Below are 27766 nucleotides of genomic sequence, written 5' to 3'. Positions count from 1 at the left end.
ACTCCTGTTCGGGGCCGACCCAGATGGGGAGTCCCTCATGAAAAAACACCTGCGTGGTACACACCTGCATGGGAGCGAACCGGTAGAAAAGACATCGGCAAGGGCAGGTAAGAAACACACCTGTGGGAGACGTCTGCATTGAATCACACCCATTTGGCGTATAGCTGACCGGAAGCACACCTGTGTGGAAAACAGCTGTGTCGAACAGCTGTATTGTAACAAACACCTGGCTGAGGCGTTCTGGCGCACGGTTTTGAGGACGCGGCTGCATGGCTCACCTCTGGAATGAACACTTGGATAAGGAATTTCTGTGTGGAGATGTATTGGCAATACCGGTATGAGACACACCTGCACTTAAGTACACCTGTATGGGACTCAGTTATACGGAAACAGACCCATACGGGTGTATACTTAACACGAAAACACCCGTGCGGGTGGGGACGCTGTATAACTCATTCCTGGGCGGATTTCTGCTGAGAAGCATACCTGTGAGGTGAAGGAAGTACAGTGGGGCCTTGACGTACGAGTTTAATTCGTTCCGAGACCGAGCTCATTAAGGAGCTCATTAAGGAGCTCGTTAACTCAAATGACTCTATCAACTCAATGCAAAAAATCGGCCGAGAGACAGCTGGTATCTCAAAAAACTCGTTAGTCGGGACACTCGTAAGTCAAGGCCCCACTGTAGTCTTGTATGAGGAACATCTGCATAGAATTGAGCTCACATGAGAGAAAGACCTGAGAAGATCTGTATGAGGCACAGCCACATTGAAGCACCTGCGGGGGGAGGGGGGCAGCAGGACAGAGGTGTATGTGTAATGAGGCCCACCTGTCAGGATGTAGCTGAGGAAACACCTGTTTGGGGTGTCTCCGTGGGAAACATGTGTAACCCCCATGATGAAGGGCACCTGCAAGGACCTACCTTTACATAAAAGCGTCTATAAGAGGCTTGTTGGTCTGAGACGCACCTGTTGGGGCAGAAGCTGAGTGGAAACCAGTCCTTATGGCTGCATCTTTGGATAAAGAACGACGTTAATAAGACGACCTCCTCTTGGGGACTGTAGGGTGAAGAGGGATGGTCAGGGGCAAGTTAATCCCTTTTAGGGTATATAGAGTGATGGGTAAGGATCCCAGGTCTGGATAAATTCCTGCTGTGCCCTTACTGGGCACTGGACTGGGGAGAGCGCCGTAGTCTCCTGTTTCCTCACCCGGGAGGGGGAAAGCCAGTCCCACCTGCCTCATAGGGCTTGGCGGGGCGACCCGAGAGGTGAGTAAAAGGCCTGGCATGAGCAGCGCTGTGTCGGTGTGAGCTGTTATGATTATCCGCTGTCTAGTGATCTGGGCGCCCCTCCCCCTAATGATAAATAGCGAAACTGCGCCCGAAACCAGTGGGAGGGACGTTCGGCAGCTGCCGTGGGCACGACTGGCTGGGGCCCCGCCTACTGTGCTCCGCCACCCGGTGCAGGTCCCCAGCCGCGCCTGGGACACTGAGACCCCCTCCCCCCGCACCCCCACCCGAGGCTGGTCAGGAGAGCGCACTCGGCCCGGCGTCGGGGTGGGGCCGCGGCCCCGAAAGACTGCGGGGCGAGCCCGGGGAGGCGGAGCCCGAGGCTGCCCGGGGTGGGTGGGCAAGGCGGGCCCGGCGGGCAAGGCTCCCGCGGTTTGGCGAATAGGAAATGGACTTTGCAGCTGCGCCGCGCGTTGGTCTTCCGTTTCCCGGTCTGAGTGGGGCAGAGAAAGAAGGCGAGCGGGTGGCATGAAGGGGCGAGAGGCAGCGCCGCGCCGAGCTCTCGGGTCTCTGTGACCGAGGGGGGACGTGCAGTGAGCGGCGAGCAGAGCGGCGAGCAGACGGAGGGCCTGATGGCGTTGGGTTGGTTCTTGAGCGTGGCTGGCGAAAACGAGACCTTGGTAGGAGAGGGAGGTCAGTGGGAAGAGGTGACGGAGCCCAACCCCTGATGTCTCCCTACCGTGCCACCTTGGGCAGAAGGTAAACTGAGGCACGCAGAGGCGGCACACTGGAAACAGAACTGAGATCGCGGATCTACCTGGCCCTTCTTCCCTCTTCCCGGAATGAGCCCCGAGGCTGTGCCCTAGGCTGTGCCATTCCCGAGCATCCCCGACAACCCGCCCCACGCCCCCAGCTCCGCCCCGGCTCCTCCCCCAGAGGGTCGGGCAGGCGACGCAGGTTCTGACGCGGCCGGCGACGGCTAGCAGTCACTGCCTCCTGCCAGTGCCCGAGCCCGGCCGGCCGCGCGGAGGCTGCGGTAGCGGTGGCCGCGGAGCTGGCCCTGTGGGGCCCCGGGGGGGAGGGGGTGCCGCGAAGCCCCGGCTGAGGCCGCCGCTGCCGGGCCTCCCTCCCCCCCGGAGGGCGCCATGCGGGGGGGCCCGGGCGAAGCGGAGCGGCGGCAGCGCTGGGGTCGCCTCTTCGAGGAGCTGGACCGTAACAAGGACGGCCGCGTGGACGTGCAGGAGTTGCGCCAGGGGCTGGCCCGGCTGAGCGGGGGCGACCCGGACCGCGCCGCCCAACAGGTACCCCTGCCAGGCGAGCCGCGCTGGCGCCCCGCGGGCGCTGGGTAACCCGAGACCCTGAATGGAGCTCCGGGAGCCGCCGGGAACTGCCTGTGGCTGGACTCCAGCACCTGTGCCCAACCTGGGCGGCTCTGTTCCCTTCCCCTTGCCCACCCGTGTCTGGGCCTAACAAGTTCGCTCTAAACGGGGCTAGGGTGGCCCGGAGCCTGCGGTTCGGCTGGGGTCCCACCCTCGTCCCCCAGAGGCAGGGGATGTCTTCCTGAGAATAGAGTCTGGTCTGCTTTCCTGCCCACTGCCCCGTACACACTCTCGGGTCAACTCTGCCCAGCCCAAGACGTACCCTGCTCCCACCCCCGCAGACACGCTCTCCCCTTCCCCCTCTGGGCCACCACTGCCCTCCCCACCGGTTGCCCCAGCCTCTTTGTTTACATTCCTGCCCTTTCCCAGACCTGGCTCCCAGCCCCAGGCTGTCCCAGCCAGGGACCTGATCCTGTCCCAGGCCACCTCCTCCGGGAATGCACCTATCAAAGCATGAACTTGCCCCTGGGCCAATGCAGGTGTCCCCCACACCTGTAGCCCCAGATGCTACTGGGGTGGCTCTATAGCATCCTGACACCTCCAGTCCAACCTTCCAGCGGGAAAGCACAGGCCCTATAGCTGCTCAGCTTGGAACTGTCTTCGCCCCACACTGCCCAGAGCTGTCTCTAAGGGGAGCTGCTGAAACTGCCATAGGGCCAGATTTTTGTAAGACAGCTGGGAGGACAGGCTTTCAGAGACAAGAGCCCAGTGCTACCTCCCACTTCCCAACTCGGTAACCTTGAATGAGTTCCTTGACCTTGGAGAACCTCAGTTTGCTGTCTGGGAAAACTGGACAACCGCTATCCTCCACCCCAGAGCCCTTCTGTGGCCTTGGACAGCTTGCTGACAAGCCAGCCGACAGAGGGAGGGGTGAATGCCCCTGTCCCTGTCCTCTAGGCACCAGGGCCCCTGGCTTCCTGGGTCATATGCTGGCTATGCCCTCTCCAGATGGGGAGCAGCCTCCTGGAGCTCCCTTTGTCCCTTCCCCTCTGCCAGGGCCTCTCCCCAGAGGGTGGTGCTGACCCAGATGGCGGGCTGGACCTTGAAGAGTTTACCCAATACCTGCAGGAGCGGGAACAGCGCCTGCTGCTTCTTTTCCACAGTCTGGATCGGAATCAGGATGGTAAGGCCCAGGGATGGGGCTGTGAGAGCCGGGGAGACGCCAATGGGCATAGAACTGGTGATGCCAGGAGGAGGGGTAAGGCTCGCTTCTCCCTGATGACTCACAGGCTATTTTAGGAACCCTCCTCACCCCCAGCTAGGTAGGTGGTTTGGGGCCCAGCCAGCCCATCAAACCTTCTCTTCCTGGAGTGAGACCCCTATTATTTACCCTTAGATTTTTTAAAGGGACAAAGAGCCCCCCTATTGCTCCTGGATTCCCTATGGAACAGAGACCCTCCTCCCCATAGTATCTTCTAGGTCTCCAATATCACCTCTTGATCCTCTATGGTGCAGGGAGCCCCATAATTACCCCAACGTTCACCTCTTCATTTATTCATGGATCAGAGAATCCCCCAACATTGCCCAGTCCCACTTCTCTGATCCCAGCGGGGCAGGGATTCTCTAACCCTGCCACAAACTTCACCCAGGTTTCTGGATCCCTGGTCTTGCTAAACCACTCCCATTTCAAACTGTCCTGCTCCTCGGCCTCAGGGCCCCCCCACACACACACATGCTTCCCCACCTTGGTTCCCAGGTCACATCGATGTCTCTGAGATCCAGCAGAGTTTCCGAGCTCTGGGCATTTCTATCTCTCTGGAGCAGGCACAGAAAATTCTACACAGGTGAGTAGTTGGGGGTCCAGAATCCCAGGTAACTCTGGCCCCTGGGATCCCTTGATTGCCTGGAGCCTCTGGGCCTTAGACCAAGTACCAGGGTGGTCGGAGCTGAGAAGTTGAGCTTTGGAGTCAAGTCCATCTTGGGCCAGTTGCTTCACTGCTCTGAGCCTCAGTTTCCCCCACTGTAAAATGGCCAGCTCTCCGTGCAGTCAAGCTTGGTCTGCCTCCAAATCCAACCAGAGCCTCACTCCAGCCCACCCCCCAGCATCAGGCACTGATTCTATCCCACCCCCCAGCATGGACCGTGACGGCACTATGACTATCGACTGGCAGGAATGGCGTGACCACTTCCTGTTGCATTCATTGGAGAATATGGAAGACGTGCTCTACTTCTGGAAGCATTCTACGGTGAGGTGGGGGTGGCTTTCCTCCTCCCCTGGGGGCCTAGCTCAGGTCTCCCCAGGGTACGGAGGGGCTGGGTCAGGATGCTCTAAGCCAGCGGTTCTCAACCTTCGGGTCGAGACCCCTTTGGGGATCGAATGACCCTTTCACAGGGGTCGCCTAAGACCATCAGAAAACACATATATAATTACATATTGTTTTTGTGATTAATCACTATGCTTTAATTATGTTCAATTTGTAACAATGAAAATACATTCTGCATATCAGATATTTACATTACGATTCATAACAGTAGCAACATTACAGTTATGAAGTAGCAACGAGAATAATTTTATGGTTGGGGGTCACCACCACATGAGGAGCTGTATTAAAGGGTCGAGGCATTAGGAAGGTTGAGAACCACTGCTCTAGAAGGAGGAGCCACTGGGAGCAGCCAAGGAATGAGACTCGGCTCCTCTTTCCTTCCATCCAGAACTGAGGGGCTGAGGACCCATTTGGGGAGGTCTCTGCAATCTGATTGGAGCCCTTGAGACTTCCTGAGGGGCCTCTGGGAGCAGGCTGTGGGTACTGGGAGCACAGGGAGGAAAGAGCTCACCAAATAGGGCACCTGGCCTCCTACCCTCAACCCACGCAGCTCCCTTTCTGGTTTTTAAATGCCTCAATTAAGGATTCTGCTGCTAAAAAGACAAGAAGCCACTGCCTCCAGAGGTTCCAATGGGATCCACAGGAATTTGGGAGGGGTGCTCTAGATTGCCATTTCCGGGGGAGGGGGAATTCCTGAACAGTGTTTCTGGTAGGAACTGATGCATTTGGAGGGGATCCATTTGTGGGATATGGTGAGATCTTGGGAGGTGCAGAAATTCATGAGGGGATTCATGGAGGCTTGGTTGGGAAGTTTATAGGCGGACTCTAAGGAGGGATTATCTATGTGGGAGAAATCCCTATGGGATTTGGTGAGACCTAGGGAGGGATCTGCTAGGCGCCTTATCTGAGAGGTCCCCTGTAGGACCTTGTGTGGCCCTGGAAGGTTCTTCTGGAATCCTTATGTGGGACACCCTTGAGTGGGATCCTTCAGAGTGATCTGATTGGCTCTGGAGGGATCTTTATGTGGGAAATCCTTCAATGGCATTTGGTCAAAGTCCCCAAGGAGGGATATTAGGATCTTACATAGGAGACAGATGACTGACTTGGATGTTTTGGTGGGATCTGGTAGGGAATCTCCAAGATTCATTGATGGACTGTTTGGGTGTCTGAGGATTCTTGGAGACACCCCTGTTTAGAGCTGTGTTACATCTCTCCACCCCTGCATCCTCAGGTCCTGGACATTGGCGAGTGCCTGACTATCCCTGATGAGTTTTCAAAGCAGGAAAAGCTGACCGGCATGTGGTGGAAGCAGCTGGTGGCCGGTGCAGTGGCCGGCGCCGTGTCACGGACAGGCACAGCCCCTCTGGACCGCCTCAAGGTCTTCATGCAGGTAAGGGGCCCTGGAGAGATGCACCCTCTACCTGAGACCTGGGCCCTAGGAGGGACTGCAAAGTCACCTTGTCTCCCTGCATAGGTTCATTCCTCCAAGACCAACCAGCTGAACATCCTTGGGGGCCTACGGAACATGATCCAAGAGGGGGGCGTGCACTCTCTATGGCGTGGCAACGGCATCAATGTGCTCAAGATTGCACCTGAGTCAGCTATCAAGTTCATGGCCTATGAGCAGGTGGGGGCAATTGTGGGGAGGCATGGGTTAGGATTCAGAGGATTGGCTTGGGGGCAGGGGATGTCTGCAGGTCCCCAGGAGTGCACATCTGTTCCCCTGCATGATGCCCATGACAGGAGGACAGTAAAGGGGCGGTCCAAGTGCATGGAAAGCTCACCCCCTGAGGTCCTGCCCACCGCTGTGTCTCCCACCCTCAGTTCAAGCGGGCCATTCGGGGACAGCAAGAGACACTGCATGTGCAGGAGCGCTTTGTGGCTGGATCCTTGGCTGGTGCTACAGCCCAAACCATCATTTACCCCATGGAGGTGAGAAGGGGGGGACCCTGACTGAGGCCCCATTGCAGGGTGGGGAGGCCTGCAATAGTCATTTCTCTTCGTGGTGTGATAAGCATTGGGATTATAACATTGCCTCTCCCTGACTCAGACTGTAGCTCATTACAGCAGTGCTGTTTCATGTCTAGCCTCTCTGGGAACTGCAATTTGAAATGTGACTTCTGGGGATGGTCGTGTTGGTTGTAACTGTTTAGACGGCCATTGTGGGAGAAGCCATTTATGGATATACCTCTTCTAAGGATGTTGGTTTCCAAAATGCTTGTTCCCAAGGGTATCATTTCTAGGTAAACCTGTTTTCAGAGAAATCATTGTAGGTTTTAGGTTGTGTAGTGTGTCAGGTAGGATTCTGAGTGATGGAAAACGCAAATCACATAAGTGAAGTCTAACGGTGAGCGGTTCAGTGCTGGCATGTGGCTTCAAAGTGTTAGAGACCCAGACTCCTTCCCACTATCTTGTTCCACCACCTCCGCATGTAGCATCCACCTTGTGGACAAAAATGACTTCTTGTTCCAGTCATCATCACATCCACATTCCAGCCAAGAAGGAAGAATAGACAGAGAAAAGAACATCTCTGCCTTTAAGGATGCTTTTCGAAAGTTACATATACCTCTTCTCCTTCTGCTTCTGTTTCATTGGCTAGGGCTTAATCACATGGCCCTATGCCTAGGGAAACTGAGAAATGTAGTCTTTATTTCTAAAGGCTATGGACCATAATTTCCTGAAAATTATGGTTCCTTTTATTAAGGGAGAAGGGACCGTGATATTGGAAGACTGTTAGCCGTAGCTGCCACATGTAACCATTTTTAAGTATGGAGATTAGAGATACCAGAAGATTCTAAAGAAAGCGGTTTTTTAAATTCACTTATTCTCAGGGTATCTCCTTCCAGGAGTAGCTATTTATAGGTGTCTTCCTTCCTGGGTGTAGTGATTCCAGAGGCAACTTTCCAGGGATAACCGGGTTCTCCCCAGGTACTAAAGACACGGTTGACCCTTCGCCGGACGGGCCAGTACAAGGGGCTGTTGGACTGTGCATGGCGGATCATGGAGCGAGAAGGGCCCCGTGCCTTCTACCATGGCTACCTGCCCAACGTGCTGGGCATCATTCCCTACGCGGGCATCGATCTGGCCGTCTATGAGGTCTGTGGGCAGCCCGCCCCTCTCTCCCTTCTTCTTCCCTCTGGGATCTGCCCACGGGCCACCCATTCCTGTGGGGCTGACTCAGTTGATCTCCAGAACCAGGGGAGACAATCCTGGGGTAGAGAAGCACCATGGACCTGGGGACCCTGGGGAAGCCTTTCAGGCATTAGATAGCCTCACTCTTTCACTTACACCTGCAGTTCAGCCTTCCGGGGTCTCCGGACACATGATAGTCGGGACCCCATATTTGCTGGGCACTGGGCAGACTGCTGTATCAAATGAGAACAACACAGCCCTTGCCCTCCTGGAAACCACTTCAGCAAACTAGGAAGCCAGTCAACCAGCAAATAAGTAATTTTAGATCCTGATGCACTCACAGGAGATAATAAAGCAGGCTATGTAATCAAAAGTAGCAGTGGACAAAAGAGCAGGTCTGGGAATGTCTAAGGAGAGGGAGAGAAACATCGATGTGAGAACAGAACATCAATTGGCTGCCTCCTGCATGTCCCCTACTGGGGATCAAGCCCACAGCCTGGGCACGTGCCCACAGCCTGGGAATCGAACTGGCAAACTTTCGGTGCACGAAACAACATCAACCAACTGAGTCACACTGGCCAGGGCTTCTCTGACTCTTATAAGGACCCTTGTGATGACATTGAACCAACCTGAATACTCTAAGATCATCTCCCATCTCAAGGTCCTTAACTTAATCCCATTGCAAAATTCTTTTTGCCATGTAAGATTCCATATTCACATGATCCAGGGACTGGGGGGGGCCATCATTCTATATACCATAGAGGGTAGAGATGGGGAATGAGTGAGAAGGTGCAGGTAAAATGATTGTGTTGCATTTAGGGGTACAAAGTGCTGAACTAGCTGTCATGGGATATAGCGAGGTCTCTGAAGCCAAGGTCCTAGTGTCACCCACCTTCAACCCACCCTATTCCCCTCTTCACCCCAGACCCTGAAGAACCGGTGGCTCCAGCAATATAGCCATGACTCGGCTGACCCAGGCATCCTCGTGCTCCTGGCCTGTGGCACTATCTCCAGCACTTGTGGCCAGATAGCCAGTTACCCTCTGGCCCTGGTCCGGACCCGTATGCAGGCCCAAGGTGAGGCCTGGGTGGGAGGATGGGTGGGAAGGTCTCACAATTTGGTTCCCACCTCCACTTCCCCAGCTCTTCCTCCTGGGTAGGTAGAATCCCAGGCTGGAATACTCCTGGATTTGAATGGCCCAACCAATTCCCAACCTTTCTCTGGGCCTCAGTGTACCTATTTGTGACAATGGAATGGGAACCCTTTGCCCTAACTAGGAGAGCGGATGCAACGAGTAGTGGAAGGGCCCTAGCAATCTTAGCTGGAAGGTCACTTGGTAGACTTCAGCATATTTGGGCTGGTCATTCGAGATCTAATTTGCAAGGCTGGATTCATAAGGAAAGGTGAGGAACGGGTTAAGGAGGGGCAGGGCCAGGCTGGTTATCATCTTGTGTTTCTCTGTATTTTTCTTTCATGGGTTCTTTCCTTGATTTCCCCTACTATCCCTGAATCTATTTTGAGAATTTCCTAGGAAATGTTAGCGTTTGTGTCCCATGATTTTTGCTGAAGGATTATCAGGGCATAAGACAGATGTAGTTCACAGGCTGGAGAGGAAGAAAGATGCCGAATAAGCCATTCCACAGTTGATTATGGATTTAGGGTTGAATAAAGGGGAAAAGGAGCCTGACTTAGACTGGGCTGCCCAGGAGGGCTTCCATGAAGAACTGGCTTTAGAATGGAGGTTGCAAGGATGAGTTAGCTGGGAGAAGTGGGAGCGAATCATTCCAGGAAGAGGACACTACTGTGCCCTCTCCCACTACACACACTCATACCTACTCTGTTTTGAATAGTCCCCAAACTTGGGCCCTCCAGATTGATGTGAAAAGGTGAACAGTCCATTCCAAGGCCAGTAGAAGTCCTGACTCTTGAGTGGTAGGTCCTGCTGTTAGTCTAACCTTCCTTTATCCTGCTGTAACTGCCACCTGGCCCAGCCCTGAGGGGTGGGAGGGGGAAGGGAGAGGAGGACCTTTGACCTGACCTGGCCCCTACCCCTCCCAGCCTCCATCGAGGGCGCCCCCCAGCTCTCCATGCTGGGTCTGTTCCGTCACATCCTGTCCCAGGAGGGCATACCAGGCCTCTACAGGGGCATCGCCCCCAACTTCATGAAGGTTATCCCAGCTGTGAGCATCTCCTATGTGGTCTACGAGAACATGAAGCAGGCTCTGGGGGTCACATCCAGGTGAGGGACCCGGCCTCACTAAGATTCCTCGCCTCAATCATGACGACCCCTACACCTCAGAGACTGATGGCCCAGCCAGTGGATCCCACTCAAACCACAGGATCCCTATACTTCATCCACTGGGTCCTGCATCCCACATCCCACCTACTGGGTTCCATATTTCCCTGACTCCCTTCCCCTCACCCCCGCCCCACACACACTGGGTCCTAGACCTCCATGTCTTAACCACTGGATCCCCCACAACTCATCTAATGAATCTTGAAACCCTAACCACAGGAGCACATATCCCTATATCTAAGCACCCAGACCCCAGCTCCCTCAGGCACCAGATTCAGTGTCTTCCTACAGCACTAGATCCCAGATCCCCAGCCCCACTGGCAGATCCCAGACCTCCACGCTCCAATCCCTGGATTCCCAAGCTTGGCCACTGGATCCTGAATATTAAGAAACCTCAGCCACCAGCTCCTGGCCATGTGATGCCCAGATCCTAGGGCCCCCACTACTGGATCCTAGATCCCCTCATCCCAGCCAGTGGATTCCTGAGTTCCTTTACCTCACTGGGTCCCAGATCCCTCTGCTTTGACTGCCAGATCCCTACATTTAAACCACTACGTCCTCAGCCCCCAGCCCACCAGATTCCAGATCCACAAGCTCTGAGACACCGGCTCCTGGCTCCTAAAAACACAGTCACGAGAGCCCAGAGGCAGAGCCACTGGGTCCTGGTAACTGTAGCTGTTGGCTCTCTAATCCCTTCACGCAGGCCCTGGATACTGAAATTCCACCCACAGGAAACAGACCCTGACACTCCCAGGCACTGGATCCCACCTCCTTAGCCCCTGGATTCTGACCTGAATCCTCCCAGACACTGGCTCAGATCCCACATCTAGATCCCGGTAGGCTAATCACAGCAAAATGGCTCCATATGGCCCCTCACCCAGACACACATGAGAGCCCAGAGACCTTCTCCACCACAACATGGACCTGGGAGCCTGGAGGAGCCCCACATCCTGGCCTCCTGGCTCCAGAAAACCCATGGGACTTGTTCAATGTCCTGATATGGCTCAATGCCCCTCTCACGCCTTGCACAGACACTGGATCCCCTCACTTCCCCAGCATGGCCATATCTCTGGGCCCTATGAGGACAATGCTCCCTCCAACGCTCCCCCCAACCCTCTGCAGTGTCTTCCACTCCCCACCTTATGAGCCGATAACTCCCAGAGCCTGGGTCCTTTGGAGGGTCCCGCTGCTCTTTCTTGGGGGCTGGCAGTGAGGCAATCTGAGGTGGGGGACACATTAAGGGGACCTCCCCCCAGCCTCAGCACTACCAGCCTCTCCTTGGGCTTCAGAGGTGAAAGCCAAGAGCAGGTTTGTCTACACAGACCATCCTTCGGATCATGCAAAATGAACCAAACCCCCAGAACTCATTCCAGGTCTACTTTCCTATGGAGAGGAGCAGACATTCCCTCACCCCACCCCCAGCCCCCAACTAACCCAAGCCCCAACACCCCCATATACATTCTGCACTTTATGGTTGGATTCTTAATTGGGGGTCCCCTTCCTCCACTCCTCCCAAGTCCTTGGAGAACCCCATTAAAGGACTACAGAAGAGGAACCACTGTTTGTGACGGGTAAAGGACCTCCCCAAGACTTCCACCTCTCCCCACCTATGCCATGCCCCACATCCCTGCCTGTATGTGTTATTTCAAAGCAAAAGAACAAAAGGAATACATTTCTAAGCTCTTTTCATTGTGGTTTTTACTGAAAGGGGCGGGTGGAGGTGGGACACCCTCAAACTACCCACAGGAAAAGGACATGGACCATCTTCCATCACTCACAGCTGGAGGAGACCAAGAAATGACTCCGCTGAGCCTCAGCTTCCACATCTGTGAAGTGGGGCAAGGAGAAGTCCATGTGCAGGAGCCCTTCTAATTGTTTTCGTATTGTTCCTAATTACACAAGTGTATTCGTTTCCCGGGGCTGTCATAACAAGTTACCACAAATGGGGCTTAAAAACAACACATTTTTTGATGGATATATTTGTATTGTGGTAAAATACACATAACATAAAATTTACCATTTTAATCATTTTTAAAAAAATATAGACTGCCTCATGAGTCTGTGTGTCATCCTTGTGCCTGGGGCCATGCTAATCTCTATCATTCCAGTCTTAGTACCCGTGCTGCTAAAGCGAGCACACCATTTTAATCATGTTTAGGTGTACAGTTCAGTGGTATTAAATACATTCACATTGTTGTGCAACCATCCCCACCATCCGTCCCCGGAACTTTCTTACCTTCCCAAATTGACACTCTGTCCCCATCACACACTAACTCCCCTTCCCCCAGCCCCTGGCTCCCACCATCTACTTCCTATCTCTGAATCTGACTCTAGGGACTTCCTGTGAGTGGAATCACACAGTATGTGTCCTTTTTGTCAGGTTATTTCACTGAGGATAATGTCCTCAGAATTTACCTATGTTGCAGTATGTGTCAGAATTTACTTCCTTTTGACGGCTGAGTAATATTCCATTGTCTGGATGGTCCATTCACCCATCAGTAGACACTTGGATTTTTCCCCACCTTTTAGCTATCATGAATAAAAACAACAGAGATTTGGGGTCATGGGGGATGGGGAAAGGGGAGCATCTGTAATACTTTCAACAATAAAGACATTTTAAAAAAACACATACCAAAGCAGAACTTTATTCTCTCACAGTTCTAGAGGGTAGAAGTCAGAAATCGAGGTGTTGGCATGCTTATGCTCCCTCTGAAGACTTCAGGGGAGGATCCTTCTTCGCCTCTTCCAGCTTCTGGTGGCTGCTAGCAAACCTTGGTGTTCCTTGGCTTGTAGACCCATCATTCCACTTTCTCCCTGTCTTTACATGTCCAAACTCTCCTGTATGGACCGTGATAGTCACCCTCCAAGATGTCCCCCAATGACTTCTGCCTCTAGTATTTGCATTCTTGTATAATCCCTTCTCTCATTGTACCAAGGTGAGTTTGTTTGGGCCAGAGAATACAGCAGAATTGACGGTATATCACTTCCAGGATTAGGTTATAAGTGAACTGCAGCTACTATCTTGTTTGCATTTTAAGTTGCTGGGGGGGGGGGGGCGGTAATTCATTACATCACAGTAGCTCACTGATACATACGCACATCCACAGATACGATTTTCCACATACTCAAATAAGGGATCAAATCTTGCTAACTTTTGTATTTTTACTTCCTTTGAACTATGTCCTCAGCATCAGTTCCCAGGAGTGGGTCAAAGGATATTGCTATCTCGGAGTCATGCCACCAGAAAAATTGTTATGCAATATACACAGCTTTCAACAAGGAATTAGCATTGCCAGTGTTACTACCACCATGCTTGCATAGAGTGTCAGCATTTTAAGTTTATTTAATTGGACCAGTTAACGTCCATTTTCGTGTCTGCATTCTTATATCCCATGACGCTATGGCTGGGATTTAGGAGGCTCTGCAACTGACATGCAGTGTGACACCAGACAAGCTTCTCTTTCTAAGCCTCAGTTTCCCCACCTACAAAATAAAGGGTGTTTGGGGGGAGGACGGAGATGCCCTCAGTGAAGACTCTTGTTGGATCCTACTGACAACACTGTCCCATTCTCTCTTACTTTCATCTCCTGTTGCCATGACAATGAAACCCTGTAGTAGTTTCCTATGGCTGCTGTAACAAATGATGCCAAACCTGGTGGCTTAAAACAACACCAATGAATTATATTGGAGGTCAGAAACATGACATGGATCTCTCTGGGCTAAAATTAAGCTGTCGTCAGGGCTGGCTCCGCATTTTCCAGCTTCTAAAGGTCGCCTGCATTCCATGGCCGGTGGCCCTCCCTCCATCCTCAAAGCCAGCGATGGCCTTGAGGTCTTGCTCACAATGTATATCTCCAACACCAACTGTTCTGGCTCCCTCTTCCCTGTTTAAGGACTCACAAGAGTACCTTGGACCCATTTGGTTGATCCAGAATTACCTGTCCAGCCCCTTATCCGTTGGTTAGTAACCTAAATTCCATTTGCAAACATAACACCCTCCCCCCTCTCATGTAACATAACACATTCACAGGTTTAGAGGGATGAGCAGAGTGAGGGGAGACCCTCAGTCTGTCCACCATATCCAGCTAGGTCACAAGGGCCTCTGTGACCTCATTATCCCCGGGACCCAAATTTACTAGGCAAATTTACAACCTCCCACATGATTGCTGGTAGGCAAATCTCTTGCTAGGCATCTGAACCTCAATGTCCTGACTCTCTAGCTGCCATGGTTGTGAAACCTGCGGAAGCCCAGAACCCTTGCTCAAGGACCCAGACCCTATTTAAGAGGGTCAAGGCCTTGTTCACCAAAGCTTCGCCCCCTCCTCAACCCCCGCCCCCACCCCCACCTGTCTTCTGGAACCCAGGCTATACTCACGTGTATGGATATGTGTTTGGGCATGTGAGTAAAAACGACCTGGAGCACCTCATATCACAGCAGGTGAGATACAGGTCACTCAGAATCTCCAGCCAGAACATTGCGGGGAGAAAGCCCCACTGCCCACCCCTCAACATGGCCCACTTCCCTCCAAGCAGACCTAGAATTTCATCTTGAAGCCATGAGGACCGGGGTGGGCCTTTCGCCAGGAGGGGGTTCTGGAGATGTGTCTGGTTCCAGCCTGGCTGAGTATGGGCAGCAGCTGGGTCTGCCCTGCTGGTTCTTGACACAGGAGAGCAGTTGATGGTGCCCATGGATATCCTGGAAGTGGATAACATGGGAGCCTTGTGGAAGTTTCTGCTCTCAGGAGCCACGGCTGGGGCAGTGTCTCACACTGGCACAGCCCTCCTGGACCGTGCCCAGGTGTACATGCAGGTGCGCCGGGGGGGGGGGGGGGCCATGGCGCTGAAGACATTGGGGTCGGGACGGACAGAAATGGAGCTGATGGAGTTCCAGGTGGGGGTGGGAGGGTGAACTGGAAGCAGGTAGGCCGGTGGGATGGTTGAATGGAAATGGAGAAGGGGTTTGAATTGGGGATGACGATGGAGCTGATGTGAATGTGAAACTGATGGATTGTGATTGGGCATGTGAGTAAAAACGACCTGGAGCACCTCCCATCACCTCCTATCTATGGAGATGACTTGGGGAAGGAGTTGAGAAAATGGTACCAGGGACAGGGTTGGGGTTGTAATCAGGGATTGAGGATGAGAGTCTTTGAAGACAAAGTAGGACTGGAGAGGAGAGGAAGATGGATGGGATGGAAATGTGGCTCAGTGTGGGGTTTGGGTCTGCATTGGTGAGAGAATTCTAGGACCAGCCAGGGAAGGAGCTGGAGAAGGAATGGGGATATGGGAGGGGTTGTGTGGCTGGGGACAGGGTGGGCTTGAGTTCCAAGATGGGATGGGGATGAAAATAGGGTGAAGGACTTCTCACAGGTCCAGGGACCTCTCTACCGCCAGGTCTACTCCTCCAAGACGAACTTCATGAATCTACTGGGGGGGCTGCGAAGCATGGCCCAAGAGGGGGGCTTCCATTCCCTATGGCGGGGCAATGGTATCAACATACTCAAGATAGCCCCTGAGTACGCCATCAAGTTCTCCGTCTTTGAACAGGTGGGGGATGGTCTGCTTTCCCCAGCCCCACCCTTAAGTCCTCACCACTTCCCCCAAACTCAGATCACTATCCAAGACGTTCACCCTCCAGTCCTCTCTCTCCACGTGGGCTTCAGGTAGAAAGACAGTTAGTTACTCGCTCTTGCTCCTCTCTCCTGTCCTAGTGGAAGAATTATTTCTGTGAAGGGCATGGGTCCCCATCCTTTCAGGAACGCCTCCTTGCTGGCTCCCTGGCTGTGGCCACCTCCCAGACGCTCATCAACCCCATGGAGGTAAGAGAATAGCTGACCCATAAAAGATGAATATTAGTTGCCCGCTCCAACTACTCCCTCCTCCCCTGTCCCTCTCCACTTTTCCTTCTTTTTCTTCATGTAAGATACGTATCAGACTTTTATTTATTTTTTATTTTTTTTAGGATGACAAAAAACTTTTATTTTTTTTAGTTTTTTATACTTGCTGATCTTATTCAAATTTTTTCTTCAGCAACAATCAATTTTCATCCAGCCCAAATATTGATACTAAGGTATTAATCATTTCCTATCCATTAAGTTAGCCTTTTAAGTAAATATTTACAGACATTTTCTTCATTCAATATAAAATTCTCTTCAGGCACAAACATGTTATAAGCCATTCCTTCCGCCCCCCCCCCCCCCCCGCGCGCCCACCCCCAGTATCACACTTTTATTTATTTTTTTTTTTTTAAATGATTTTAGTTCTTTTTTTTTTTTAATATATATATATTTTATTGATTTTTTACAGAGAGGAAGGGAGAGAGATAGAGAGTCAGAAACATCGATGAGAGAGAAACATCGATCAGCCGCCTCCTGCACATCCCCCACTGGGGGTGTGCCCGCAACCCAGGTACATGCCCTTGACCGGAATCGAACCTGGGACCTTTCAGTCCGCAGGCCGACGCTCTATCCACTGAGCCAAACCGGTTTCGGCAGTATCACACTTTTAAAAATATTTTTTTATTGATTTCAGAGAGGAAAGGAGAGGGAGAAAGACAGATATATCTATGATAAGAATCATTGATTGGCTGTCTCCTGCATGCTTCCTATTGAGGATGGAGCACAAAACCTGGGCATGTGCTCCAATCGGGAATTGAACTGTGACCTCCTGGTTCATAGGTACATGCTCAACCACTGAGCCACATCAGCCAGGCTCATATCAGACTTTTATTCCAGATGGCTACCTGGTCACCTCAACACTATTTATTGAATGAGTCTCATCCTTTCTTCCCCAGTGATCAGAGATGACACCTTTTTAATTTACAAAATTCCTGTATATATTTGGGCTTATTTCTGGCCTTTCTCCTCTTGTTGCTCTGGTGTCTATTCATGCACCATTATCTTTTAATTTTTTTTTAATGAATAGACTTTATTTTGTAAAGCAATTTTAGGTTGACAGAAAATTTGAGCAAAAAGTACAGAGAGTTCTCATATACTTAACCCACAAATACAAAGTTTCTACTATTATTCACATTTTGCATTTGGGCGGGACATTTGTTACAACTGATGAGCCATATGGATACATTATTTTAAACTAAAGTCCATAGGACATTAGGGTTCACTCTTGGTGTTGAACATTCTATATGTTTTGACAAATGTATAATGATGTGTGTCCACCATTACAGTATCATACAGAATAGTTTCACTGCCCTAAAAAGCTTCACCCTATCTCCTTCCCTGAATCCCTGGCAAGCACTGATCATTTTACTGTCAGTACAGTTTTATGTCTTCTCATTCTCCATTCTTCTCTCCTTCATCAGTTTTTCAGGCTATTATTCTCTGTTGATTTTTCTATATAAAATTAGATGCAATTTGTCCAGCTCAAAAGACAGAATCAACTATTGTTTTTGTTTGTTTTTAACTTGGATGGTGTTCAATTCATAAACAAGTTAGAGATTGCTATTATTTATATGATGTTGAGTCTATGTATCCAGGAACATATTCATTAGTTCTTTAATAGTCTTTAAATTTATTTTAAATATAATTCTTACACCCAGAAATCAATGGCATTTTCATACACCAATAATGAATTCTCAGAAAGAGAAAACAAACAATCCCACTTACTACTGCAACAAAAAGAATTAAGATACTTAGGAATAAACTTAACCAAGGAGGTAAAAGACTTGTACTTGGAAAACTACAGGACAATGGAAAAAGAGATAGAAGAAGATATAAACCAGTGGAAGAATATACCATGTCCATGGATTGGTAGAATTAACATCATTAAAATGTCCATACTACCCAAAGAAATCTACAGATTCAATGCAATCCCTATTAAATTACCAGCGGCATATTTCACAGATCTAGAACAAATACTCCAGAGATTAAAAAATGGCAGCAGAGTAAGTGAATGCTGCACAGATATGCTCCCAGGAACAAACTGGAATTACAACTATAATACAGGGAAAACTTCCTGAATAATCAACAAAAGACTCACAGAGAGAACCCTGATACTGGAGGACCCAAAGTGGAGACCACATAGAGACTGGTAGGAGGGGCAGAGACGCAAAAGGGCTGGCTGGGCACCCACAGGAAGCAGCTGAAGTTCCAGAGAGATATCTTAGCTGTTGCCACTGAAAACTCTGGGATTTAATCCCCAAGCTGGGCCCCCCAGCAGAGAGCACCACAACTGAGAAGAGCACCCACATAATATCTGGCTGTGAAAAGCAACAGGGTTGCTATCTGGCAGGAAGAGACGGCTGAAAATTCAGGCACCCACTTAAAGGGCCAACACACAAAATTCCCTGTGGAGCCACCCACCTTGTGCTCTGGCAGAGGGAGGGTGGAGTGGACTGGAGCTGTGTGAACAGAAGCCAGGGTTGGGTACTCTGGAGATACAGACAGGGTTGGGTACTCTGGAGATCCCTGGTTTCCTGGACTGAGTCATTCGCTCACACAGCAGAGGACATCTTTCCCACACAGACATTTGCTTTGCCTGGGGGGAAGACAGTTGACCCACCCTATTGAAAAACTCTTTGCCCTGAAGCCACTTAAGCAACTAAAAATAACAATTAGCCTTCAGGCAGGAGCAACTGCTCCATCCTGTTGAAAAACACTCTTGCCACACCAGAGGATGATTGCCTGGGGCAATTCAAGTCAGAATCCTATCAGTCTGTAAGCAGAGGTGGTCTCTGGAGGCTTTGAGTCTTTGCCTGATCTAATTAGACAGAAACAGCATTTGACACTGTCCTGCACTAGAGATTGAGAGACATAGAGGATCTACCTGATACATAGTCACGAACCCAAATGGATAGCCAAAATGAGGAGACAGAACAAATACTCCAAAAATTTATATGGAACCAAAAAAGACCCCGAATGGCTGCAGCAATCTTCAGAAAGTCTGATCACAACACCAGATATCAAGTTATACTACAAATCCACTGTAATCAAAATAGGCTGGTACTGACACAAGAACAAGCATATAGATCAATGGAATAGAACAGACACCCCAGAAATTGATCCAAGCCATTGTGCTCAATTAATATTTGACAAAGGAGGCAAGAGCATAAAATGGAGTCAAGACAGACTCTTCAATAAATGGTGTTGGGAAAATTGGACAAATACATGCAAAAAAAGGAAAAGAAAAACTAGACCACCAACTTACACCATACACGAGAATAAACTCTAAATGGATAAAAGACTTAAATGTAAGTTGTGAAACCATAAAAATTCTAGAAGAAACCATAGGCCAGGGGTGGGCAACCTTTTTGTGAGTGCATGCCAAAACCAGCAAAATCTCTGACTCAAAATTCTTCTGCGTGCCAACCCTAATTTTTTGAGAACATGTTACGCCTACTTGATATCTCTTAATGTGTGTACATATGTGAAGAACCTTGAAGAAATAATAAAATTCATTCGAGCGACAAAAACACAGTATATGATGATGAAAAATACATTTATTTTTTAATGTATACATGTACACTGATAGTCTGACAAAAAACTTTATGACTCCGTTTGATATTATCAGTGGGACTTTTGCTGCTGCATTACTGATGACAGAGATTTTTACATCAGGTTTATATTTCGTGACCTTCAGAGATATGCAGGAGCAACTACTTTCATCCGTCAGGCTACTCCTATTATGAGACTTAACAAAATTCATCACTGAGAACAAAGACTCACAAGTGTACGTGGATGAAAACATGGAGAGTGACACGGTTGCAAAGTTTTTTAAACAGAAAAAATTTTCTGGAATGGCATTCCAAGTCCTCAGTAGTTTGTTTTCTACACTTCTCTCTGGTACTCCTGTCTCTAATCGCTTTTTTTCAATGTTTTCCAAGTCAACTCTAAGGTCAATAAATTTCTGCTTCCAAATTGAGCTACTCTGAAATTCAATCAACTGCATTTCAAAGTCAGCCATGTCTATCTATCCATGAAAACATTTGTAAGTTTAGTTCCTCCAGTTTCATGCTGTCTGGAAACCTCATGAATTTTGCTGTCTCTTCCAGTTCTCTGAATTTCGCAAATCTTGAGAAGAACTGCTCAATAGTTGACTCGATGATGTTTAAAAACAGCTTTTGAAGGCTTTGACAGTCTGTTCTGTCATCTTTTGGGAGGTCTTTGATGTGCCTCTTAAGGTTTGGGAAATATCTAAATTTCTCACCATCCACATCCCTCTTAAAGACTTCCAGTTTCTTTTCAAAAGCCTTTATATAACCGAACATAACATCAAGTGTCTTGCCAGTTCCTTGTAATTTAACATTTAAGTCACTCAAATGTTCACAAAAATTGTAAATGGAAGATTATAAGAGAGGGTTTCGAGTGCCAGCAAAAGTTACTAGCGTGCCATGTTTGGCATGCGTGCCAGGAGTTGCCCACCCCTGCCATAGGCAGAAAAATCTCAGACTTCTCCTGTAGCAATATGTTTGTGGGTACATGTCCTAGGGCAGTGGTCGGCTCTTTGGCCCCTTGAGTGTGGCTCTTCCACAAAATACCATGTGCGGGTGCGCACGTACAGTGTGATTGAAACTTCGTGGCCCATGCGCAGAAGTCAGTTTTCGGAAAGGAGATAGATGAAACAAGTATACAAGACGAGTGTGGATGGGAGAGTTGGAAGGGGTCGACCTCAGTGAATGAACCTCAATCAGATTGAGGATGTTTTTAGCAAAGGCCAGCTTAGGAGTACCCTAATTAAGTTAATAACAATGTACCTACCTATATAGTTTAAGTTTTAAAAATTTGGCTCTCAAAAGACATTTCAACTGTTGTACTGTTGATATTTGGCTCTGTTGACTAATGAGTTTGCTGACCACTGTCCTAGGGCAGTGATGGCGAACCTTTTGAGCTCGGTGTGTCAGCATTTTGAAAAACCCTAACTTAACTCTGGTGCCATGTCACATATAGAAATGTTTTGATATTTGCAACCATAGTAAAACAAAGATTTATATTTTTGATATTTATTTTATATATTTAAATGCCATTTAACAAAGAAAAATCAACCAAAAAAATGAGTTCGCGTGTCACCTCTGACACGCGTGTCATAGGTTCGCCATCACTGTGACCTAGGGCAAAGGAAACTAAGGAGAAAATAAACAAATGGGACCACATCAGAATAAAAAGCTTCTGCACTGCAAAAGAAACCATCAACAAAATAAAAAGGGAGCCCACTGAATGGGAGAACATGTTTGCCAATGATACATTTGATAAAGGGTTAATTTCCAAAATATAAGGAACTCATAGAACTTAACAAAAGGAAGACAAACAATCCAAGGAAAAAATGGACAAAGGACCTAAATAGAGACTTCTCCAAAGCGAACATACCGATAGCCAAGAAACATAGGAAAAAATGCTCAAAGTCACTGATCATCAGGGAGATGAAAATTAAAATGATAATGAGGTATCACCTCACACCTGTTAGAACGGCTACCATCAATCAATGACAAGTGCTGGAGAGGGTGTGGAGAAAAGGGAACCCTAGCACATTGCTGGTGGGAATGCAGACTGGTGCAGCCATTATGGAAAACAGTATGGTTTTTCCTCAAACAATTAAATATGGAACTGCCATTTGACCCAGGGATCCCACTTCTAGGAATATATTCCAAGAAACCCAAAATACCAATCAGAAAGAATGTATGCACCTCTATGTTCATAGCAGTACGATTTACAATATCTAAGATCTGGAAACATCAATAGATGAGTGGATAAAAAAGCTGTGGTACATTTACATTTACACCATGGAATACTATGCAGCAGTAAAAAAAAAAAAAAAAAAAGGATCTCTTACCTTTTGAGACAGCATAGATGGACCTGGAGAATATTATGCTAAGAGAAATAAGCCAGTCAGAGAAAGACAAGTATTACATGATTTCACTTATAATGAACAAAACAAACTGTTGAACAAAATAGATCCAGAGAGATAGAAACATGGAACAGGCTGTCAAATCCCAGAGGGAAGGTAGGGGTGGTTGAGTGGGAGGAAAGAGATCAACTAAAGAACTTGTATGCATATATGCATAACCCATGGACACAGACAATAGAGTTGTGAAGGTCTGGGGCAGAGGGCGGGCAGGCTAGAAGGGGTCAAGGGGGATAAAGGGGGACATAAGTAATACTTTCAATAATAAAGATTTAAATATATATATAATTCTTGCCCTCGTCTGGTTAAGTTTTTTTCAAAGTGTATTCGTGACTTAAGATTTGAACACTTTTGGAGAAACCAAGATGGCGGCATAGGTTAACGCTGGAGATTGCTGCCTCGCACAACCACTTCAAAAAACAACTAAAAGACGGAACGGGCATCATCCAGAACCACAGGAAGGCTGGCTGAGTGGAAATTCTACAACTAGGAGGAAAGAGAATATCATACCCAGACTCAGAGGAGGCGCAGTGCCGAAGTGAAATACTAAGGTGCAGAGTGCACGCGGAGCGGGCTGGAGGCGGAGGGCGCGGTTGTTGTTTTCAATCGGGAGGGAGTTTCAGACTGAGCTCCAGATCCAGGCGAGTCTCTAGGGACCCAGACTCAAACGGGAGAAGCGGGACTGTCTGGCTTCGGTCGGAACTCGAAGGCAGCTTTCTCTCCGAGGTTTGCAGTGGTTGCTGGGACTCTGTGAGGCAGAGCCCCTAGGGATGGAACTGAGAGCAGCCATAACTGCTCGCTCCAGCCCGCCCTGTAGATCCCCAGGGACCCGCCCCACCCAAGCCCTGCACAGAGCCATTTGCCGGATAGCCTCAGGCAAACGCTAGATTAGCACCTCCCTAGAGATCCAGCACAGAAGCTCTCCCACTGCAGACACAGCGGACTCTCATAGCCAGTTAGCCTGGAGGTCAAATCACCCCCGGTATTGCCGACAACAATCAAGGCTTAACTACAACAAGACTGTGCACAAAGACCACTAGGGGGTGCACCAAGAAAGCATAAAAATGTGGAGACAAAGAAACAGGACAAAACTGTCAATGGAGGATATTGAGTTCAGAACCACACTTTTAAGGTCTCTTAAGAACTGTCTAGAAGCCGCCGATAAATGTAGTGAGATCCTCAAGAAATCTAATAAGACCCTCAATGTTATGATAAAGAACCAACTAGAAATTAAGCATACACGGACTGAAATAACGAATACTATACAGACTCCCAACAGCAGACCAGAGGAGCGCCAGAATCAAGGCAAAGATTTGAAATGCAAAGAAGCAAAAAACACCCAACCAGAAAAGCAAAATGAAAAAAGAATCCAAAAATACGAAGATAGTGTAAGGAGCCTCTGGGACAGCTTCAAGCGTACCAACATCAGAATTATAGGGGTGCCAGAAGATGAGAGAGAGCAAGATATTGAAAACCTATTTGAAGAAATAATGACAGAAAACTTCCCCCACCTGGTGAAAGAAATGGACTTACAGGTCCAAGAAGCGCGGAGAACCCCAAACAAAAGGAATCCAAAGAGGACCACACCAAGACACATCATAATTAAAATGCCAAGAGCAAAAGACAAAGAGAGAATCTTAAAAGCAGCAAGAGAAAGAAACTCAGTTACCTACAAGGGAATACCCATACGACTGTCAGCTGATTTCTCAACAGAAACTTTGCAGGCCAGAAGGGAATGGCAAGAAATATTCAAAGTGATGAATACCAAGAACCTACAACCAAGATTACTTTATCCAGCAAAGCTATCATTCAGAACTGAAGGTCAGATAAAGAGCTTCACAGATAAGGAAAAGCTAAAGGAGTTCATCACCACCAAACCAGTATTATATGAAATGCTGAAAGGTATCCTTTAAGAAGAGGAAGAAGAAGAAAAAGGTAAAGATACAAATTATGAACAACAAACATGCATCTATCAACAAGTGAATCTAAGAATCAAGTGAATAAATAATCTGGTGATCATAATAGAATCAGGGACATAGAAAGGGAATGGACTGACTATTCTTGCGGGGGAAAGGGGTGTGGGAGATGCAGGAAGAGACTGGACAAAAATCGTGCACCTATGGATGAGGACAGTGGGTGGGGAGTGAGGGCGGAGGGTGGGGTGGGAACTGGGAGGAGGGGAGTTATGGGGGGGAAAAAGAGGAACAAATGTAATAATCTGAACAATAAAGATTTAATTTAAAACAAAAACAAAAACAAAGTGTATTCGTTTTCACTGGCTGTGTAACAAATTACCACAGACTAAATTAGCTTAAAATAATCCTTACCCCAGGATATTTTTCCACTGATTTTTAGAGAGAGTGGAAGAGAGAGAAAAAGAGAGAGAGAAGCATCAGTGTGAGAGAGACATATTGATTGGTTGTCTGCCTCCCACATGTGCCCTAACCAGGGATGGGGATCAAACCTGCGACCCAGGTATATGCACTTGACTGAGAATCAAATCTGTGACCTGATAATAAATCTTTCTCTGACTTAAAGCAAAAAAAAAAAAAAATCTGTGACCCTTTGGTGTGAGGGTGGACACTCTAACCACTGAGTCACACCATCCATGGCTAAAATTACAGATTTTTATTTTTATTTTAAATATATTTTATTGATTTTTTACAGAGAGGAAGGGAAAGGGATAGAAAGTTAGAAACATCAATGAGAGAGAAACATCAACCAGCTGCCTTCTGCACACCCATTACTGGAGACGTGCCCATAAACAAGGTACATTCCCTTGGCCAGAATCGAACCTGGGACCCTTCAGTCTGCAGGCCGACGTTCTATCCACTGAGCCAAACTGGCTAGGGCAAAATTACAGATTTTTAAAGATTTCATTGATTCTGTGGTTCATGCCTGGGCACTGGCTAGTGAGGTGATCTGTGCAGGGTTTTATCTGGTGGAAATCAAGGTGTCAGCTGGCTACCAACGAACTTATCTGAGGCCCTTCTGCCAAGCTTCCTGGTTGTTGGCAGGATTCAGTTGCTTAAGGTTGTAGGACTGATGTCTTCAGCTCCTAGAAGCCAACCATGTGGTCCTCTCTGTAACAGTTTGCTGTTTCAGACCAACAGAGAGTGTCTCTGATGCTTCCAGTTTTTCTACTTCTACCTCTGGTAATAGACCTCTTTAAAGGACTTGCCTGATTAGGTCAGGCCCATCCAGGACAATTTTTCCTGATTCATTTAAAGTCAACTGCTTAGAGGCCTTTATTACATCTGCAAAATCCGGTTACCTTTGTCATTACCATGTAACATGATCAGGGGAGTGCCATCTCATTGAGTTCACAGGTCTAGCCCACATTCAAGGTGGGGGAGTACACAGGGGAAGCACGAATCTTGAGGACCACCTTAGAATTTTGCCTACCACACTTTGTGTTTTATTTTTTTGTGAAATTGTAGAGTTGCCAATATTTTGATGTTGGAGCATTTCATAAAAATTCCTATTTCTGGCTCTTTCAGAAAATTGGCAGATCTGGCCACCTGGATGGAGCCTGCACTCCCATGGCGCTATGTTTGGCTGGTGCTAAATGCAAGCTGCCACATACCCCACTTGGCTCATGTCACTTCCCTTCCCCTCTTGGCCTCTGTCAGCACTTGAACTTCTGAACCCAGGGTTGAGAGCAAACACAGGCCAAGGAATGGGACAGGGAGCTCTGGATTTGACACCTAGCTTTGCACATTCCTGAGTAGTTTCCTCATTTGTAGATGGGGACAATGGCCACTGCTGAGGGTCACTGAGAGGATTAAATCAAATGAGCTGCCTTACTCCTCACCCTCCCCAGGTGCTGAAGACACGACTGACCCTGCACCGAACAGGCCAATACAAGGGGTTGCTAGATTGTGCCAAGCAGATCCTGGAGCAGGAGGGCACCCGCGCCCTTTACCGTGGCTACCTGCCCAACATGCTCGGCATCATCCCTTATGCCTGTACCGACCTGGCTGTCTGTGAGGTATGGGTCCCTCAGACGGGGTGGCAGGGATGAACCCAGGCCCTAGCAAGCTTCCTCCTGTCCCCCTTTCTCTTGCAGATACTCAGAGGCTTCTGGCTGAAGTCAGGCAGAGACATGGCGGACCCTAGTGGCCTGGTCAGTCTGTTGTCAGTGACGCTGTCCACAACCTGTGGTCAGATGGCCAGTTACCCACTGACTTTGGTGCGCACCAGGATGCAGGCTCAAGGTCAGCCTGGCCCTAGTGGCCACCGTGTATGGCTCTCCCTGCTTGGCCCTCCACCAACCCTCTGAATTTCTCATACCCAAACTCCCACATCTGATCTTGGCCAACTTCACTGACCCCCTAAGCCACCAAGACTTTACATTCATCTCCAAATCTGATCCCAGCCCTCAAATTAATACTACAGATCACTGAAATGAACATCCATCTTCCAAATGATTATCACAACCCCCCCGAAATGTGACCCAGGCCCCCATTCTGACCTCAAGACATAATATCCCCCAAATGACCTCCTAACTTCTCCAAGTCAGATCCAGTCCTCAATTGGCTCCAAAAGTCAAAATGGTTCCTAAATTTGCCAAATCTGACCCTTAGATGTCCCAAAATTCATAACCACTCCCCCACAACCCTGGAAACTCCCCAAATGTGACTCTCTCAAATGGACTCTCAAACAACCTCAAACATCCAAGTGGGTCCTTAGCCAACCCCCTTCACCTTGAAAATGTCCCCAAACTATTCCTGAGCACACTCCCCAAAATCTCTAGATCTTAGAAGTTACCTCCCAAATAGGCTTGAATGTTTTTTGTTTTTTTTTTTTAAATATATTTTATTGATTTTTTACAGAGAGGAAGGGAGAGAGATAGAGAGTTAGAAACATCGGTGAGAGAGAAACATCGATCAGCTGCCTCCTGCACATCCTCCACTGGGGATGTGCCCGCAACCCAGGTACATGCCCTTGACCGGAATCGAACCTGGGACCTTTCAGTCCGCAGGCCGACGCTCTATCCACTGAGCCAAACCGGTTTCGGCGGCTTGAATGTTTTTAAAGATGTTCCCAAAAAGGAAATCTGAAAATTCCTGCCCAATTGCTCTCCCAAACCAACTGATTTTCTCTAAAAGTCTTCTTTCTAACTGACCCCCCCCCCCCAAACCACTGCCCCTGGCTCCACTCCTCATCCCGTAACATTCCAGCACCCCCCCCCACACACACACACACACACACACTCCCGCCCCGGGAGGCCAGCTTATCTCTGAGACGCTGAGCTTGTTCCTGTCCCTGCAGACACTGTGGAGGGTCCGAACCCCACCATGTGTGGAGTCTTCCAGCGGATCCTGGCCCAGCAGGGCTGGCCAGGGCTATACCGAGGCATGACTCCCACATTACTGAAGGTGCCGCCGGCTGGTGGCATCAGCTATGTGGTGTATGAAGCCATGAAGAAGACCCTGGGTGTATAGACAATGAGCTAAGCCACACACCCTGGGCAGAAATGGGCAGAGGATTCAATGTCCCCTGGCCCCAAAGAGCCCCCCAGGCTCAGGCCACAGGGAAGTTTTTTTTCAGGAAAAGCAGACTGGGGGTCTGGGTCAGAAGATGTTCTCCAGATGCAGCCTGAAACTACTATGGA

The 27766-nt window shown here is 48.9% G+C and overlaps 2 protein-coding genes and 1 non-coding gene across 4 annotated transcripts; 2 read left to right on the top strand and 1 right to left on the bottom strand.

Moving 5' to 3' along the window:
- Positions 1–597: 597 nt before the first annotated feature.
- SLC25A23 (solute carrier family 25 member 23) lies at positions 598–11981 on the top strand. 2 transcript variants are annotated; one of them, XR_004968168.1, is made up of 11 exons: positions 598–2526; positions 3601–3727; positions 4301–4388; positions 4679–4790; positions 6100–6258; positions 6343–6495; positions 6693–6800; positions 7797–7964; positions 8926–9076; positions 9851–9932; positions 10059–10201. XR_004968168.1 is itself a non-coding variant. In XM_036312837.1 (10 exons), exons 1-10 carry the CDS (start codon positions 2371–2373, stop codon positions 10241–10243), a joined length of 1407 nt encoding a protein of 468 aa, XP_036168730.1. In that variant the 5' UTR covers positions 598–2370; the 3' UTR covers positions 10244–11981. The 2 variants fall into 2 exon arrangements, 1 of the variants encoding a protein (XP_036168730.1); XM_036312837.1 differs by lacking the exon at positions 9851–9932 and having other exon boundaries at positions 10059–11981.
- A 350-nt stretch (positions 11982–12331) lies between these two features.
- LOC118659422 lies at positions 12332–12434 on the bottom strand. The gene has a single exon (XR_004968550.1). It is a non-coding gene; the product is annotated as a U6 spliceosomal RNA (small nuclear RNA).
- Positions 12435–14521: 2087 nt separating this feature from the next.
- Positions 14522–27596, top strand: SLC25A41 (solute carrier family 25 member 41). The gene is made up of 7 exons (XM_036315084.1): positions 14522–14733; positions 14950–15106; positions 15691–15843; positions 16008–16115; positions 25973–26140; positions 26219–26366; positions 27424–27596. Exons 1-7 carry the CDS (start codon positions 14522–14524, stop codon positions 27594–27596), a joined length of 1119 nt encoding a protein of 372 aa, XP_036170977.1.
- Positions 27597–27766: the final 170 nt, after the last annotated feature.

This window comes from Myotis myotis, unplaced genomic scaffold, assembly GCF_014108235.1.
Source record: "Myotis myotis isolate mMyoMyo1 unplaced genomic scaffold, mMyoMyo1.p scaffold_m19_p_6, whole genome shotgun sequence".
In the NCBI taxonomy this organism is placed as follows: Eukaryota; Metazoa; Chordata; class Mammalia; order Chiroptera; family Vespertilionidae; genus Myotis; species Myotis myotis.
The sequence above is the reverse complement of the archived record's forward strand: the minus strand, read 5'-3'. Positions and strand labels throughout refer to the sequence as shown.